At 38.9% G+C, this 15946-nt stretch overlaps 1 protein-coding gene across 1 annotated transcript; it reads right to left on the bottom strand.

Moving 5' to 3' along the window:
* Nucleotides 1–3015: 3015 nt before the first annotated feature.
* Nucleotides 3016–10578, bottom strand: LOC125264053. Its single transcript, XM_048183298.1, has 3 exons — nucleotides 10133–10578; nucleotides 3624–3995; nucleotides 3016–3526 (listed from the first exon to the last, which is right to left on the bottom strand). Exons 1-3 carry the CDS (start codon nucleotides 10576–10578, stop codon nucleotides 3079–3081), a joined length of 1266 nt encoding a protein of 421 aa, XP_048039255.1. The 3' UTR covers nucleotides 3016–3078.
* Between the last annotated feature and the right edge of the window lie 5368 nt (nucleotides 10579–15946).

Genomic DNA, 15946 nt, shown 5'->3' on the forward strand with positions numbered 1-15946 from the left:
TTTACATCCACTGCAGCATCTGTTTGTCTTGGGATGATCCATTGTCCAACCCCTGTACATGAAACCTTGTATGCACATCTTGGTCATGTCTGGATTTAAAGGAGTAAATTTGTCTTCTTCCCACCACAGGATTTATTTCAAATAGTTTTTTATTTTGAAATTTTTTCCCCCATTCTGCTTGCAATTTCTCCAATATATTTTGGTTACAATAAAAACAATCTGTTAAAGTCACCAATAAACTAGCCTACAAATGTCCATAAATTTGCAAACATTTAGAAAGAAATGACAAACATACTTTTTTTTTTTTAAACAATAGAGTTTCAGTTATTAACAAAGGACGTCTGTGATTTCATGCACCGATTTGAACGTGACAAGTTATGAGGTGAGAGTGTCTGGTGTGGGAGGATGGTTCTGTGATCTGAATATGTTTTATGTAATAACAGCAATAAAAACAAAAACAATATTATCACAAAATACATATTTTGAATTAAGGCAGGTAAAACTATATTAATAGTAAATCCATTGAGACCCAAATGTGAATAACATCAAATGTTAAATGTGATTAATGTCAAATGTGACATTATGTATAAAATGAAGGGAAATTATTATACCTAATACTGCTATAATAGTTCTTACAGATTTAATTTTAATTTAATTTAGAAGTTTTCATGAGATGACAAAAAGGTCCATATTAATTATGAAGCAGGCAGTCTGAGAATCTGCATGCCACAAGAAAATCATATTCAAGGTACTAAGGTCAAAATAAACAAGGAGAATCATTACAAAAATGGGAGGAAATAAAACAGAAAACTAGTCCCATCCAAATAGGGCTTTAGACTATAACACATCATTACATTGTCATATCTGATCATGTAGGAGTATAGGTTCATAATTTTTCCTAGTAAGAACAACTGCTATCTTGCAGTTTATTGAGTGCTCAGATGTTGATTTGGTAACCGCGCTGACTGAGTTTGTTCAAACTCTGAGTTATTTTGAACAAAACATTAAAAAGCAGACCTGTAAGAATCATTTGTTTGTTAATTCTGCTACAGTGATTGTGCTGTATATTTTTGACTATTTAAAAGATCAGTGTATAGGAGTCATTTGTGAATCGAACTACACTGCTGGTGCTACATGTGCATGAAGCCAGCAAGGACAACTTAGGTCTAAAAGATGTTTTTCTTGTGGTTATTTCATGATAGGCTTTTTATCTCATGAAGAACTCTCTTGCTGAAAGGTGATCAAGGAAATGTTTGTATTTTATATGCTGGGATGCTGATAATGTGATGGCAGACAGGGTTTAAATGTATTGTGCGGTACAATACATCTGAGGTTAAATTGATTACTGAAAAAATAAAAGTTCAATTCATCAGATGGAAGCGGTTCTAAAAGACAGTTTATGGTCTATTGTAATAAAGTGGCAGGGATTATACACATTAAATGTTTGGAGAAAAGGCATACATCACCAAAGAAAAGTCTGTTGTTTTACCAAAGATCAAGTTATGACATTCTGAATAAAAATTACAAGATCAAAATTAATTGCAGTTAATGGGTGTAACGAGGTCAGTAGATGTGGGAAGAAGGAGGCGGGAACCGGCGAACGTTCAACAAAAGTTTAATTCAAAATAAACAAAGAACAAAACGAAAGTAATGGCTAGCCGGCTCAGCCAAAACCTAAATGGCTGCTGCAGCCGCCAAACTTTCCACACAAACATAATAAAACATAACGTAAAGTCCAGGCCTGGTCCTCTCTCGTCCTTCACTGTAGTCGCTCCTCCTTTTATGCTCCCGGAGCTCCTCCGTGAGGGACTCAAGGCCGGTGCGCCTCCCAGGTGAAGCTCATTAACACTCGCGCCACCGGCCTCGCGCCGTTCCCTCACGGCTCTCGCCCGCCCTGGTCGCCACAATGGGTTTCAATTCTATTATGTTTTATTTAGCAAGCCTGTAACCACCTAGATCAGTGATGGTCCGGGATGGCTATGGTCCTGCAGTGTTTAGCTCCAACCCTTATCAAAATTTTGCTTGTAGCTTTCTGGTAATCTTGGAAAAGCAAAGGCCCCCCAGTGGCCAATTTCTTTTGAATTTCTCACAGGCCTCTAGGGCCATATATCAAACAGACCCAGCAAGTTTCGTTCTGAAACTCTTTAGGAGATGGTGACCGCACCACTCCTTCCCCTGGTGGAGAATAGGTTCTACATGGGCACTACACGGAGATTGTAAAACCTCACAAACGTAAGGTATTGCAAGGTGCTTCGCTAACAGAAATTTGTAGGGCTGTGGGCTGGGCGACACCTAACATGTTTGCAAGGTTTTACAATCTTCGTGTAAAGCCTGTGTACTTGCCACAAGTAGCTAGTAAGCACAATGACCCACAAGTTGTCTCACTTGCAGTGCCATTCCCCTCCTAGGATGGGATACGAGCACTTACCTGCTCCACAGGTTCCCCACCTGACAAAAACTGTATGGAGTTCCTCCAGCACCCTCGGCAGTCAGATGTGGCGGAGCACTCGTGTGTATGAACAGATGGTCAACCCCTGTGCTAGACTAGGTGCCCATGTATTGTGATTCCTCTTTGGTTGATACCACATGTGTATTCTTCCATGGTACGGCTTCCCTGTCAACAAGCCCATGTCTTTTTCCATGGTCAGAGCCCGCTCTGCCATCTCTGGGGGTATTGACTCCACCCTAGCAAGGCTGGCTCTACTACAGCCCGAAGCCATTTGTTTTGAGAATAATGGCTGGCTGATGAAGTTATTGGCTGGCTAGCCGGCTCAGCCAAAACCTAAATGGCTGCTGCAGCCGCCAAACTTTTCATAGCTGCAAATGGCTGAAGCTGCCACTTCATGTCTACAGATGTCTATGTTATACTGATTAACTAGATCTCAATCTTTCCAAGCAATGCATGGCTTACACTATATTTCTACAAAATACAATACAATGCAATATAATACAATGTAATAAAGAAAACACCAGATTTTACTTTCACAACGTATGCACATATATATTTTGTAGTCTGTATGCTACTAAACATTTTCAAATAGCCTACAATGTGTTGTGTTTAGGCTAAATGTATGTAGGCTAAGTTGTATACAATAACTTGGCATTATCATGGATGAAGCTTATCATATTACACCTTGAAGGAGCAAGTGATGATCGTTTGCCATTGAGCAGTAGGCCAGTGGAACTAAACATGCATTCCACCGGCACACTACCTGGTGAAATGGAGAGGTAGCACCGGGCCATAGCGGACAGTGTGGGGAAAGTATTGCTATGGGTTCGCCAAAAGTCCAATGCTCCTTGGTCTCTTGTTCTCACTGCCAGAAAAGCATCTATCTCTTGGTCAAGGATAGAACTTGAAGAATGAGCTTCTGCATCTTCTTGTGCCTCTGCTAATAATTCTAGTCGCAGGCATTTCGCACTTCCTCCCACATCTCCATCGTGGTCACCATTCCCACCAGAAGGACCTCCAGAACCACCATCAGTAGTTGTCCTCTCATCTCCAACCCCAAACACTGTTGAACTGAATCTGAAAAGGGAAATATATGCATAAGGCAAATGGCTGTTAAAATCAAAACCATGAGAAAAGTAAGTGGTTAGCAAGTACACGGAAATATCAATGTTACCTGGAGGAGTTCAGTTTCTCATGGAGATTCTGCAGCAGCTCTCTGCTTTCATCTTTCATCATAGTGATATCTCTGACAGCTGGATCAAACACTGCGGTGGCTCTAACCAGATCTGACATGGGGATTCGTTTGTCCATGTTTTTCACTATTCGTTCTTTGACTCTCTTCATCAGTAGTGAATCTCTGGGAGCCACTGCACAGATTTTCTTGATTCGAGCCCTGATTAGTGGTATGGCACTCAGGTTTGGACTGACTTCACTTATTATGAGAGTGAATTTCTCAAAGTCTTCCAAAAAGCTAACTAAGTGATAGATATTCTTATAAGCCTGACTCTTTTCTTTCCCTGTTTCTCCCTGTTTTCCCTCACCTAGTCTTCATGGATGCAAGGGTAGAACGGAGACTAGATGTTATGGTTTCGTCACACATCTGGTTTTAATGTACACAATGTATATATGTGTGTGTGTTTCTTGGAAAGCAGCCAAGAAATGGTCCTTGGCTTTTATAGATGGGGTCTTCTTGGATCCCCAGGCAGGCAGGGGTACTGGACCAGATGTTGACCATATTTAGACTTGTTTTTTCTATATGTACCACATTCCTATATCATGAAAGTATATTCTCATTGGACAATTGTTACACCACCCCCTGAACATGTTTAAAAGCCCTGTACTGAAGTAAGTCTGGGAGGAGGTTTTGTGAACGGATTGGCTTCATGTTCATGACTCTTTCCCATAGGCCTATGCATTCAATGAGTGAAAAAAACAAACTGAGAATGAGGCACGAATCGGGACCATAAATGTAAGATTAAATAACCTTGCAATTTGGGGGCTCGTCCGGGATTTCTCCAGACAGGTAAGAAATAAAATGCTTAAGTGCATCTTACTGTCTGTTGAGAAATGTATCCTTAAATTTTCGTGCCGCGATTTTTGCCATATTTGGTAAAAGTTGGTTATCCTCGTATTTGAATAAATATGGGAAGGACAAAAAAGAGGATTGATCACCCTTTTTGTCATTAGTGTTATCCTCACGTTTTTGAGCGTGGGAAGAAGGAATAGATGATTATATGTGTGAAGAGATTGTATTTCTTTTCCTGGTTTTCCTATTCCTTAGGCTATCTCTCAGTCCTTTTTCATGATTGAATGAATTTTGAATGATTTTAAAGAAATGGTGTTGTGAAGTCCTTGCAAGGCATTAACTTGAACTTCTAAATTAAATCTTTAAAATTTGCATTAAAAAATTTGATCTGGACAGGAGACAGAACATTAGAGCTACAAATAAGAATTCAAGTTCTTTGATTCAGTGAAGTTATGAAGCAGATCATGTTCTGTCCCTCCTGTGTTAGATTGAGGGGCTGCTGATCTTAAAAGCAGTTGTATGTGAAATCCATGGTGAATTAGGAGTCAAATATCAAAATTCTGTTGATTAGATATTTGACAATGGGGGATAGCGCAGATATGTGCAATTGTTTTTAGATATTTTGGCTGATTAGACTTATGAGATTTTGATTTGAGTCTTAGCTTAGATATAGGTTAAAGACCATACTTTAAATGAAATAATCTCAAGAGTTAAATAGAGAAACAAATAAATAGGACAATATTAAATTAATATAAAAGATATAGTATAATCCTGTTATGTACAGACATCTGTATTTATACTCGTTATCCCTGGGAGACAGTATGAAAATTGATGTATGGCAGAGATTTTAAGATTTTGTTATTTGAAGAATACCTTCTGCATTGTGTTGAATGAGATCAAGATTGGGTGACTAATTTAATTAGATGTTTTGAGCTCAACATAAAAAGAAAAAATATTTTTGACGGTTGCCAACTTATATTTAGTATTACTAGATTGAGATTGAAGTCTGACTTTATAACAGAATACATTATGCTGATGAATTTGTGAGGATAATTTATTTGTAGTGATCTCAGATATATTTCAGAGTAGCTTATTGCTCTTTTCTGCATTCTGCAAAGAAGAAATTGCTTGCTTTTTCTGCAAAGAAGAACTTGCTTTATTAAAATAAAAATGAGGAACTGCTATTGTCAACCAGATGATAAAATTAAGAGACATTTGAAAGAGGTAATTAAAAAGCAAATCAGATTGCTCATATACAATTGTGGTTGGAATTTACATGCGGCTCTCTCTTGAGTGTTCATTTTTTAGAAAGCAGATCATGGCTTCTGGGATGTTGCCAAAATAAAGAACAACTATGCTGTGCACTTAACGAGGGAGAGAGAAGACGGCACACGGCTGGATGGACCATCAGCTCCACCCCTGAAAGAGAAAACTGATACTGTATCTCAGAGGGGCTGGACTTAGAGAAACGACAATGCAACAAGCTGCCCTGAGAAGAGAGAGAGACACAACTGCATCCTCCAGACCTCCAGTGCTCTCATCAGATCCTCATCACAGACTGACAAAGTTCACTGAATGAAGAGAAAGACATGTGAAACTGAAAGACTCTTTCAGAAGGTCCAGTGCTACAGAACAGCAGTCCTACAGAAATCTCAGAACTACCAGATGAATCTGAGAAAAGTAACGCAGTCAACTGACTGAAGATCAAGCAAGACTTCTATCCCTTCCCTTGTGTGCAGGTACTGCATATTTAATGAGCACTACAGAGACCGCCTAAAATTTTGATTTGTCACATTAATTTGTAGCTTGGTTATTTACTGGTCTCATAGCAGTTCTTTATGCTTTGATAAACTAACAACACTCTTCTTTCTTTTGATAGGCACCAGTCCAACCTTAAATGAAGCTAAGTGTTTGATCTGATTCATAAATCAGTTAAAACTTTGGACTGGACTTAGTCTTAGTCTTAGGAGATCTTTCCTAAAATCTAGGGTAAAATGTTAAATTATATCACTGGTGCGGCTGTGAAGTGTAGAGAGAGAAAGTGTAGACTCTGCTCGTAAGACAGAGCTTCCTATAAAGCACGTTACAGAGTTCTTTGAACAAAAAAGATTACAATTGGGGCACAAAGTGTCCTAGAGCAAACTGTGGATGGTAAAGCCATAATATTGGTCACCTAATCTTGGTTTATTTATATTTTTAGGGATAAATTGAACTAATAGCCTAATTCCTAATTTATGAAATTACAGATGCTGTCATTGACAGGGATTACGATTACATGATGTTTGGCCATAGATCCAAGAATATGTGGAGATCTCCAAACTTTTATCAGAACAGCTCATGAGCAACATCAAATTAATAATGAAAATGAAATTATATTAGACAAATGAATGAAAAATTGCATTCAAGAAATTTGAATTGGTTCTTCTAACGGTGGCATGCCTAGGTTTAAAAGATTATATGATCAATTAGATATTAAGAAATCTCAAACCATTGCGTATGACTTCGTCTGACTGTATGAGTCTAACTGCTTAGACACTGTCGCACAGGGAATGCCACAGTGCCTATGTTCAGTAGTTTCCGTTGAAATCGAAGTGGTGTTATTCGATTGGACTTGGTGATATTTCACCTCTAAACATATACATTCCCTATTCAGTTCACTGCCTGTGGAGACAGTGACAAAAAAGAGATGATTTTCTGGCCAGAAAATGGGGGTGTGAAAAAGTGTGAAAGTGTGTGTGTGATGGTGCACCAAGGCAAACCAAATGCCATAAACAGCTGTAAACAAATTTTTGAAGTGGCCACACAAATTGGATAATGTCCAATGGAATAAATGGAATAATGGCCATGGATGAATTTGGGTTAACAATCCTGGCCTGGGTTGTTGTTGTGGCAGTGCCACACTTGCGCAGCGCACATCTAACTCTTCCTTTTCAGAATGTCATGATGAATTCCATTTGCAGAATTCCCTCAAGCTAATTCTGTGACAGGTGTATGAAATACATTGTGATTGTTAACATTTTACAGTGGTCTGAGTGTTGTCCATGTAGAAAAGCATTGGTTAATCATTTTGAAATGTACTGTATAGCGCAAAAAATGAAGAGGAAATCAGATAGCAAAAACCAATGTATGGTATTGACAGAAACTGGAATGACATGGGTTCAAACCCTGCTCCATGTATTGGTGGTAATGAAAAAATGGACAGCCCTCACCCCACATTAATTTTTTCCACAGGTTACTACTGTCACTGCTGATGAGTAAATATATATTTTGTCTCTAACAGTATTTTAAAATTTCCATTCACAGGTAAAGCAGTTTTGTTAAAGGGGTCATGAACTGCATTATTTTATTGTTTTATAATGTTTTCTGGGGTACACTTATGATGTTAATGCTTTTACATCCAAAATTGTCATTTTATAAAATGCATTTTTCCTACTCTGATTCTGGTTTGAACGCTCTGTTTTAAGAGGCATGTCTGCTGAGAGACTTTAGTGTAAACGCCCACTGCTGTGATTGGCTGACATCTTTCCATCTGAAATAGCCAAGTATTATTTTCTCGTTTAGTGCGTTTTTACTATTACTGCTCTCAAGGCTTAAATATTTAGATTGTGGCATGAAAGATTGCAGTGATGAACATTGTAGCTGATCACAGACATGTTGATTGAATGAAAGCAGTGATCTCGTAATTGAAACTCAATTTCTAGGCAAACGTGATATAACTAAGATTCTTTAAATAAAATGGGAGTTGAGCATCAGTCATTATAAATGCATGCTGTTTGATTGACAGCGTAAGCGTGCTGCTCTAACGATTGCAAAAGGAACTTTCTTTGATCGTTTTCTTATTTATTTACTGTTAAATAACAGATTATTTTCATCCTACTAAGAGAAACTACGCAAGTTGATGTTTAGTCACGTGTTTGATTTACTGACACAGACAAAGAACATCTGACTGAACATGAATCATTAATATCAGATCATGAATTAGAATTAACACAGTGACTTACATGTTCCATAACCAAGCACTGCACAATATTTTGTAATCCTCAATGGCATGTTTATTACTTAGTAGCTCAATTCGGTTTAGCAACATATAGGCTACCTATTCTATTGCATGTAATGCTCGAATCGGTAAGCGGGGCTAAACAGAGAGTGATGAAGTAGGCGTTGATCTTCTTCAGCGGAGGCGGTGATTGCTGCCCTTTGACGTCATAGATCCTCACTTTGTAAATCCTTTGCTGTTGTAAGTCGTTTGCTGGGTCTGGTGTCAGTTAAAGCTTTTATTGGTGTTACAGGAATTTTTCAGCTCTGAAACTTACAGGTAGTCTTATGATTACTTCTAATATGTCAAAAGCTCAAGGAAAATATGATTTCTCAGTTCATCACCAATTTAATACAAAAAATGTTTGTCCTACAATCTAGGTACTGATGTATTTTTACGGTATGAAAAATGACAATGCTATTGCCTTGTTTTGGTCTTGTTATTTTGTGTGTGTGTCCTCCATGTCTCCTCTATCTATCTATCTACTGTATATCTATCTATCATCATATATAGGTATAAGGTACGAGTAGATGCTGTCAGGAGATGGAATGCGGTATCTTCATAGAACCAAATTTGACTGACACCTGCTTGTGACCACAAGAGAAGACTATCTGAGTGGTGGAGCGAGATCCATGAGCACACTAGTGCAGTGCTCAAAAGTGGAACACCCTGAGTTCACACCAGGTGTGCCTCTAACCCTGGCAGAGGCAGAAGAGTTCCTTAGGGGGACCAACGAGGAAACTGAGCAGACTCAACTGGTGGCTTAAAAGCCCACTGTTTGCTCCAACTGATCAAGAGCATCCAAAAACAGATGAAGGATCGACGAGCACCACAGTGCTTAGCAGCAAAAAGAGAAATTCAGCAGAAACTGATTAAATCACCCTGATGCTGAAGCATAGAAAGACATTTAGATGCAAAAGATGACAAAATAGTTGTCTACAGTGAATTTTTACCCACTGTTGTAGAATATAGTAAAAAGCTTATTGAAGGTCAAGGAAAGTGATTAAGTGTTGTGAGGAAAAGTCATGCTATGATTAAGTGATCATTTTATGATCAAATGGGGGAACTGATAGATATTCTTATAAGCCTGACTCTTTTCTTTCCCTGTTTCTCCCTGTTTTCCCTCACCTAGTCTTCATGGATGCAAGGGTAGAACGGAGACTAGATGTTATGGTTTCGTCACACATCTGGTTTTAATGTACACAATGTATATATGTGTGTGTGTTTCTTGGAAAGCAGCCAAGAAATGGTCCTTGGCTTTTATAGATGGGGTCTTCTTGGATCCCCAGGCAGGCAGGGGTACTGGACCAGATGTTGACCATATTTAGACTTGTTTTTTCTATATGTACCACATTCCTATATCATGAAAGTATATTCTCATTGGACAATTGTTACACCACCCCCTGAACATGTTTAAAAGCCCTGTACTGAAGTAAGTCTGGGAGGAGGTTTTGTGAACGGATTGGCTTCATGTTCATGACTCTTTCCCATAGGCCTATGCATTCAATGAGTGAAAAAAACAAACTGAGAATGAGGCACGAATCGGGACCATAAATGTAAGATTAAATAACCTTGCACTAAGTTACAAAGTAGCTTGATGTCATCAGGTAGGAGGCATAACAAGGGTTTTCCTATCCTCTTCAGGATTTCAGTGACTTCTGTCTCCATACTGACTAAGCTTCTGATCATGTTGAGGATACTGTTCCAACGTGTTGGCACTGTGGTCTTCAGTGTTTTGTGTGTCTGTGAGCCCTGTTTTGATTTCTTAGTTCCCAGCTGCCAATCCTCTGCATCATCCATTTCATCAATAGGATCATTGGAATCTGCATCAATTTCATCCTGCAGGTCCTGAATCTTGGCAAATATGTCTGCCTCTTTCTGCTCCAACACAAATTCCTCTATTAGATGTGCCTTGAAGTGCAGTGCACTGACAATATCTTTGCATTGGGAAATTAAGGTTTGTGCTTCAGGGATTTTGGTAAGAGTGTCTGTTATGAGTAAGTTGTGTAAACAGTGTGCTACGCATGTTACTCTCTCATGGCCCAGTAACCGGGACAACTTAATCATATTCGCTGCCCCATCTGTTGTGTCAAAGAGCAACACATTTTTATCTTTGGGAAGGAATTCTTCGAGTAATTCCCTTACAAACACTGTAAGGTTTTCTGATGTGTGATTTTCCACAGGTTTAACACAAAGTGTAAACAGAAGGAAATTCCAGTTCGCATCTACAGTGCAGATTCTCACACCAACATATGGGTATCGATGATGAGCATCAATTTTTCTTGTTGAATGCTTGAAAACCTTCCTTTTCTATTAATTCAAAAGGGAGCAGGTCCTGGCACAGCCACAACACGATGTCGCGATTAACATCAAACTGGGAAGTAGCTGGGCTTCCTTTCGGCACAGTTTGGATCCAGTTAGTCAGTTTACTTGATTGTTCTTTGAGAAATATTGTACTCTCTTTGTGTGCAGCTTTGGCATAAGCAAGGAAGTTTCCACTTGATGTTTTTTCTCCCAAGCTGTACACTTTTGACAGCATTCCATGTTCTTTTGTAATTTCTGCTTCAAAGCAGAGTTTGCAGTAGAGTTTGTCATCAATGCGATTGTTGTTCACATACAAATCGCCCATATATGTCCAAAAATGTGAACGAAGGCTACGAGCAGAATCAACACTGTGAGGCCTCCATGTCACACCAGAATCCTTAAGCAGATGTGTTCGTGATGTGCTGATATATTTGTTAATTCCGCGTCCTAAAAGAGAACAAAAATATCCATAAAACACTAGTCCTGACACAATGACAAAATGGCATTATAGTCCTGACAAAAAGGCATTCTTACTTAAAAGAACGGTTGCACAAAACACCTAAAGTGAAGATTTAGAACTAGAACTAGCCTACTTGAGCTATTTGGTAATATTAGCTATAGCCCTCGGCGCATTCAATAGCCACTGTAACGTTAGTGAATAATGTCCCTGCTGCTGTGTAAGAATGCACACTTGTCAAACTTCACGGAGTAACGTTATGCATATATTTATGACATGTACAGTAATTCGCTGTTCAACTTTATTAAGGCGAGACACTACGGGTAAAATGTTTAACTAGCAGATATCACCATGAAATTTTCCCAGTTGATTACTTACATTAAGATGAGAAAAAAAAAAAAAAAAATGTATTACAAGTTTTCTTTAATTTAATGCTTAAATATGCAAATTAGGCAATATCTAATTAAATATGTGCTAATTTGCATATATTTTAAAAAACGAAATCTGAGTATTGGATAAAGCCAGGTTAAAAATATTTTTTCATTGTGTTCACATATTAGATTGGAAAAAAATTACAGAGGGATTTATGGATATCTACTTTTGTTATCCTGTAAATCAGAATATACTGTGTCAACAGCCTTAAAAAAATGATTTACGCCATGTTTTTTGGAATAAAATGTTATATATATCAGGCTAGGAATAATATATTTACAAATCCCTCTGTAAATGTCTTCATAATATAACTAGGTACTACTGAAGTGGAGATTTCGGACTTGGAGTATGAGAGAAAGGTCATTTTGAGAAAACGGGCTTTAAAGATTTATCATCAGCGATCGCGCATTCAGTCTTTTTACATTCACGATTGGTTGCCGATAAAAAAGGAAATTACCATATTTGGATCCAACAGGATTGTACAGAAGAGAGAGAGCTTCCTAACGGTGCATGTGATGGGAGGGTGACGGCAGAGATCGTGGAGAAGTATGTTGATTAAGAACGCAAACTTTTGTTGAATTTATGAGAAATCTACAGACGCAAACAGATGAAGTGTAGTAAAATAAATACCTAAATGTGTATTTTGGACTTTTTTTCACCACAAGTCTGAAAGAAGACATGTTATTGAAGACAAATATCCAAAAATCTCAAAATTGACCAGGAAAAAAAAAAAAAAAACGATGTTTTCGCCTGCCGTGTCTCGCCTTAATATAAACACACACTGTTATCAGTATTATTTTGGACAAAGTTTTGCACATTTCACTTCAATGTACACTGAAGCATGCGTCGTGAATTAGTAATGTGGAAACGGTGGTTTGTTACTGCAGTAATATCACGTTCAGTGCTATAAATCTCTCCGTTCCAGAATATTTGGTTCATAACATCAATCTTTGATTCAGGTGTTTGTGCAACCGTGCCCTGAAGATTTAACAAAAGTCTGGGTAGGCCTAAGTTAAAAAAAAAATAAGTAGGAATTAGGAAAGTATGTGAGAAGTGAGATCAAAATTACCTTGCTTGCTTCTTTCCGCCATTTCACCTCAGTGCGAGGAAAAAATGCATCGCTTCTTCTGTACGGAAAATGAGCCATTTTAATTGGTCGTCAATTCACTGTGAGTCTGTGTATCGTAGCAACGAGCACAAGACTGTGCTGTTATAAAACCAGTGGGAAAATAGATCTTGTGTATTGTTTATATATTTCGTGTGTGTATGTCTCTATGTGATAGAATTATTATTTGATGCAAATAATTCTAGCCGGCTCAGCCAAACTTTATCAGATGGCGGCTCAATTTGCCTTAGGAAATTATTGGCTGGCGGCGGCTGAAATTCTAAATGGCACAAATGGCGGCGCCTGGCGGCGGCTTCGGGGTCTAGGCTCTACCACAGAGACTTTCCATATGTAGCACTGCCTTAATGGTCAGTCCATATGCGTAAACTCCATAGGCTACCTCTCTTTTCGCTTGGAATAGACACACTTTCCAATTGTTGTCCAGTAGTCTCACTGTGTGGGTAAGACAAAACTGTGATCAACTCTCTCTATGAGTTTAAGCCCTGTCCTTTCCCTATCCCAGCAGATCCGGGGTGATTAGGGGCTGCAATTGTGGCTTTTTATTAGGGATCCCAATTCATCAGCCATTCTGACATAACATCAATCGTGACTGACCGAGAGGGAACGTCTAGGTTTCTAATGTAGCCCCCGTTTCCTGGAGGAGGGGGCTACATTGTGGCCATCACCACAATTGCTGTATTGTACCACCGCTGAACAGCAGGGACACACTTGGCTTGTTGCTCTCAGACAAGATCCCAGTTTGTCAGTCGTTCTGACATAACGTCTCTGTTCCCTCCTTCAGGGAATGGGGGTTACATTAGTAACCTAGACATTACCTTTGGATGACGAAACCTGGCATCAGACACCATATCACTATCTGCAGATAAGACGTCTTTCCAGACGACACACAGAAGACTATCACAATCAGGGTCTGAAATTAACACCAGCCAACCCTCCAAAGGCGGGTGAAAATCGACCGTGGCGGGTAAAGCAAATAAACTTACTAGCCAATTTGGCAGGTTATGATTCAGAAATTATGTTCTATCACTTTGCATGCCATGGCTATCAGAGCTCTTCCCCTAAAAGAAGCTCGAACATTAGCAAAACAAAGCATAAAGTGGTTGCACACAAACGCTGCACCACGCCTTTAAAATTCAAACATATTCTATGATTGTACGTGCACCGGCGACACTCATCACATCATCTCATAAATTCTACATGTTATTTTGTGGCAATTTTTTTTTTTTTTTACGCACAGGTAAGCACATATTTTTCATTGAGAAACAGCTGCCGTCAATACTGATGCGAAGGACGTGTGAATTGTGGGCATGATTTTCGTTATCTTTATTATTATGATCATGGAGTGAAACTGGTTGGCTTCTGTAAAGACATAGGTGCTCACTTAATGAATCAACAGTCTGTTTGCTAATATTCAACATGTTTACCATTAGATATAATTTTAGACTGAGCTGCAGTTAAAATTATAAGTGAGGTCACAGAGAATTTTGTTTTTATTTCTATTTTATTTTAATGGTAGGCATAGGCTGTTGTAAAGCTGAAAGTGATTCAATGTATCAGATTAAATAGCAAATAGATTTAAATCTAAGTGGTGACTTTGATAATCTAGTTTATTTCTGATATTTTTATTTTGGCTTGTAGAAGTTCTGAGTGGCCGGTAACTTAAAAATCTAGTAGCCAAATTGGCCTGTGAGTGAAAAAGTTCATTTCAAACCCTGATCACAACACTAATAAAGTTGCAGAGCTATTCAACTTAAGGCTGGAATACACTACACGACTTTTAAAATCTGAATAGATTTTTAAACAGTAGGCATCATACACTTGCCAACTTTGTAAATAGTTACACAGAAAAGCTGGACATCAAAGCTTTGAAATCGTTCCGAACACAAACAGAAACGTCTCAGGTTACGCATGTAACCATGGTTCCCTGAGAACAGAAAACGAGACGCTGTGTCCATAGTGCTAGAGGAATGCCTTCGCTTGAACTGGTGTCTGAAACACATATCCAATCTCAGCAACATCATATTGACCATGACATCACAATATGACCCACGTGTATATAAGGTGTGCCCGAACAACATGTCAGCCGCTTATCGTCTGAAGGGACTGTAAGCAGGCAGGCCCCGAGGCATGGCTAAGAGACATAGCGTCTCATTCCCTATTCTCAGGGAACCATGGTTACAAACCTGAGATGTTCCCTTTCGAAAGGGAACTTGCGCTACGTCCAAAGCGCTAGGGGAACGATATACCAACACCGGCATGCTGAGGGGAGTGAATGCCATGCATATGGCAATGACAACTGTCAGAATCCAGCAAATTCAAATGAAATGACAGACCCACTCACCCTATGGGTCACAAATGAGCTGTCAGTGACTGCGCTCTCAGCGGTCAAAGCCTCAACTACAAGCCTCAAAGCGGCCTCCATATCTTACACATGAAAGGCTGCCAAGGCTGCACAAGGCTGCCAAGGCCACCTGGAACCAACCACTTCAAAAGAAAGGGGTCCCTTTAAGGGAGCGTGGTTAGGGGGCCAGAGGAACCCCAGCCAGTCACTTCTCAGGGGAACACAATCAACTCTGAATGCCACCAGGGAGGCTTACCTGGCTTCTAGCTGAACTAGTAACCTAGTCTGCCAACAACCTGTCTGTTTCCTCAGAAACAGAGTCTCTAGACACAGAAGTCTCACGAAGAGACATCCAGAAAGAGGGACTGCAGAAAGGGCAGTAGAAAGGGCAATTATTATTATTGCAATCAGTATTATTGTATTTTTCATCAAATAAATGCAGCTTTGGTGAGCATAAGAGACTAAATAAGAGATTTATAAAATTAATTCTGACCTCAAACTGTTGAACGTATATATAAAAGAAAAAGCTTGTTGATTTACTTGAGAAAAACAAAAGTGTAGGAAATGGTTTAAAACAAAACTTTGAGAAAACCAGCTTTAATCTAGTTGCTAGAGTTTGACATTGATCCACATATAATTATTTTTCTGAAGTCAAATTTCATGTGTCACCACTGTGGCAACTTGTACAGGCACAGAGGCTGGGTTTATTGTGTTATAAAACATTTGATTTTTTCATTCTCTATAACTTACAGGGCAAATAATAACTCATTACCTG

Source organism: Megalobrama amblycephala, linkage group LG3 (genome assembly GCF_018812025.1).
Source record: "Megalobrama amblycephala isolate DHTTF-2021 linkage group LG3, ASM1881202v1, whole genome shotgun sequence".
Classification (NCBI taxonomy): domain Eukaryota; kingdom Metazoa; phylum Chordata; class Actinopteri; order Cypriniformes; family Xenocyprididae; genus Megalobrama; species Megalobrama amblycephala.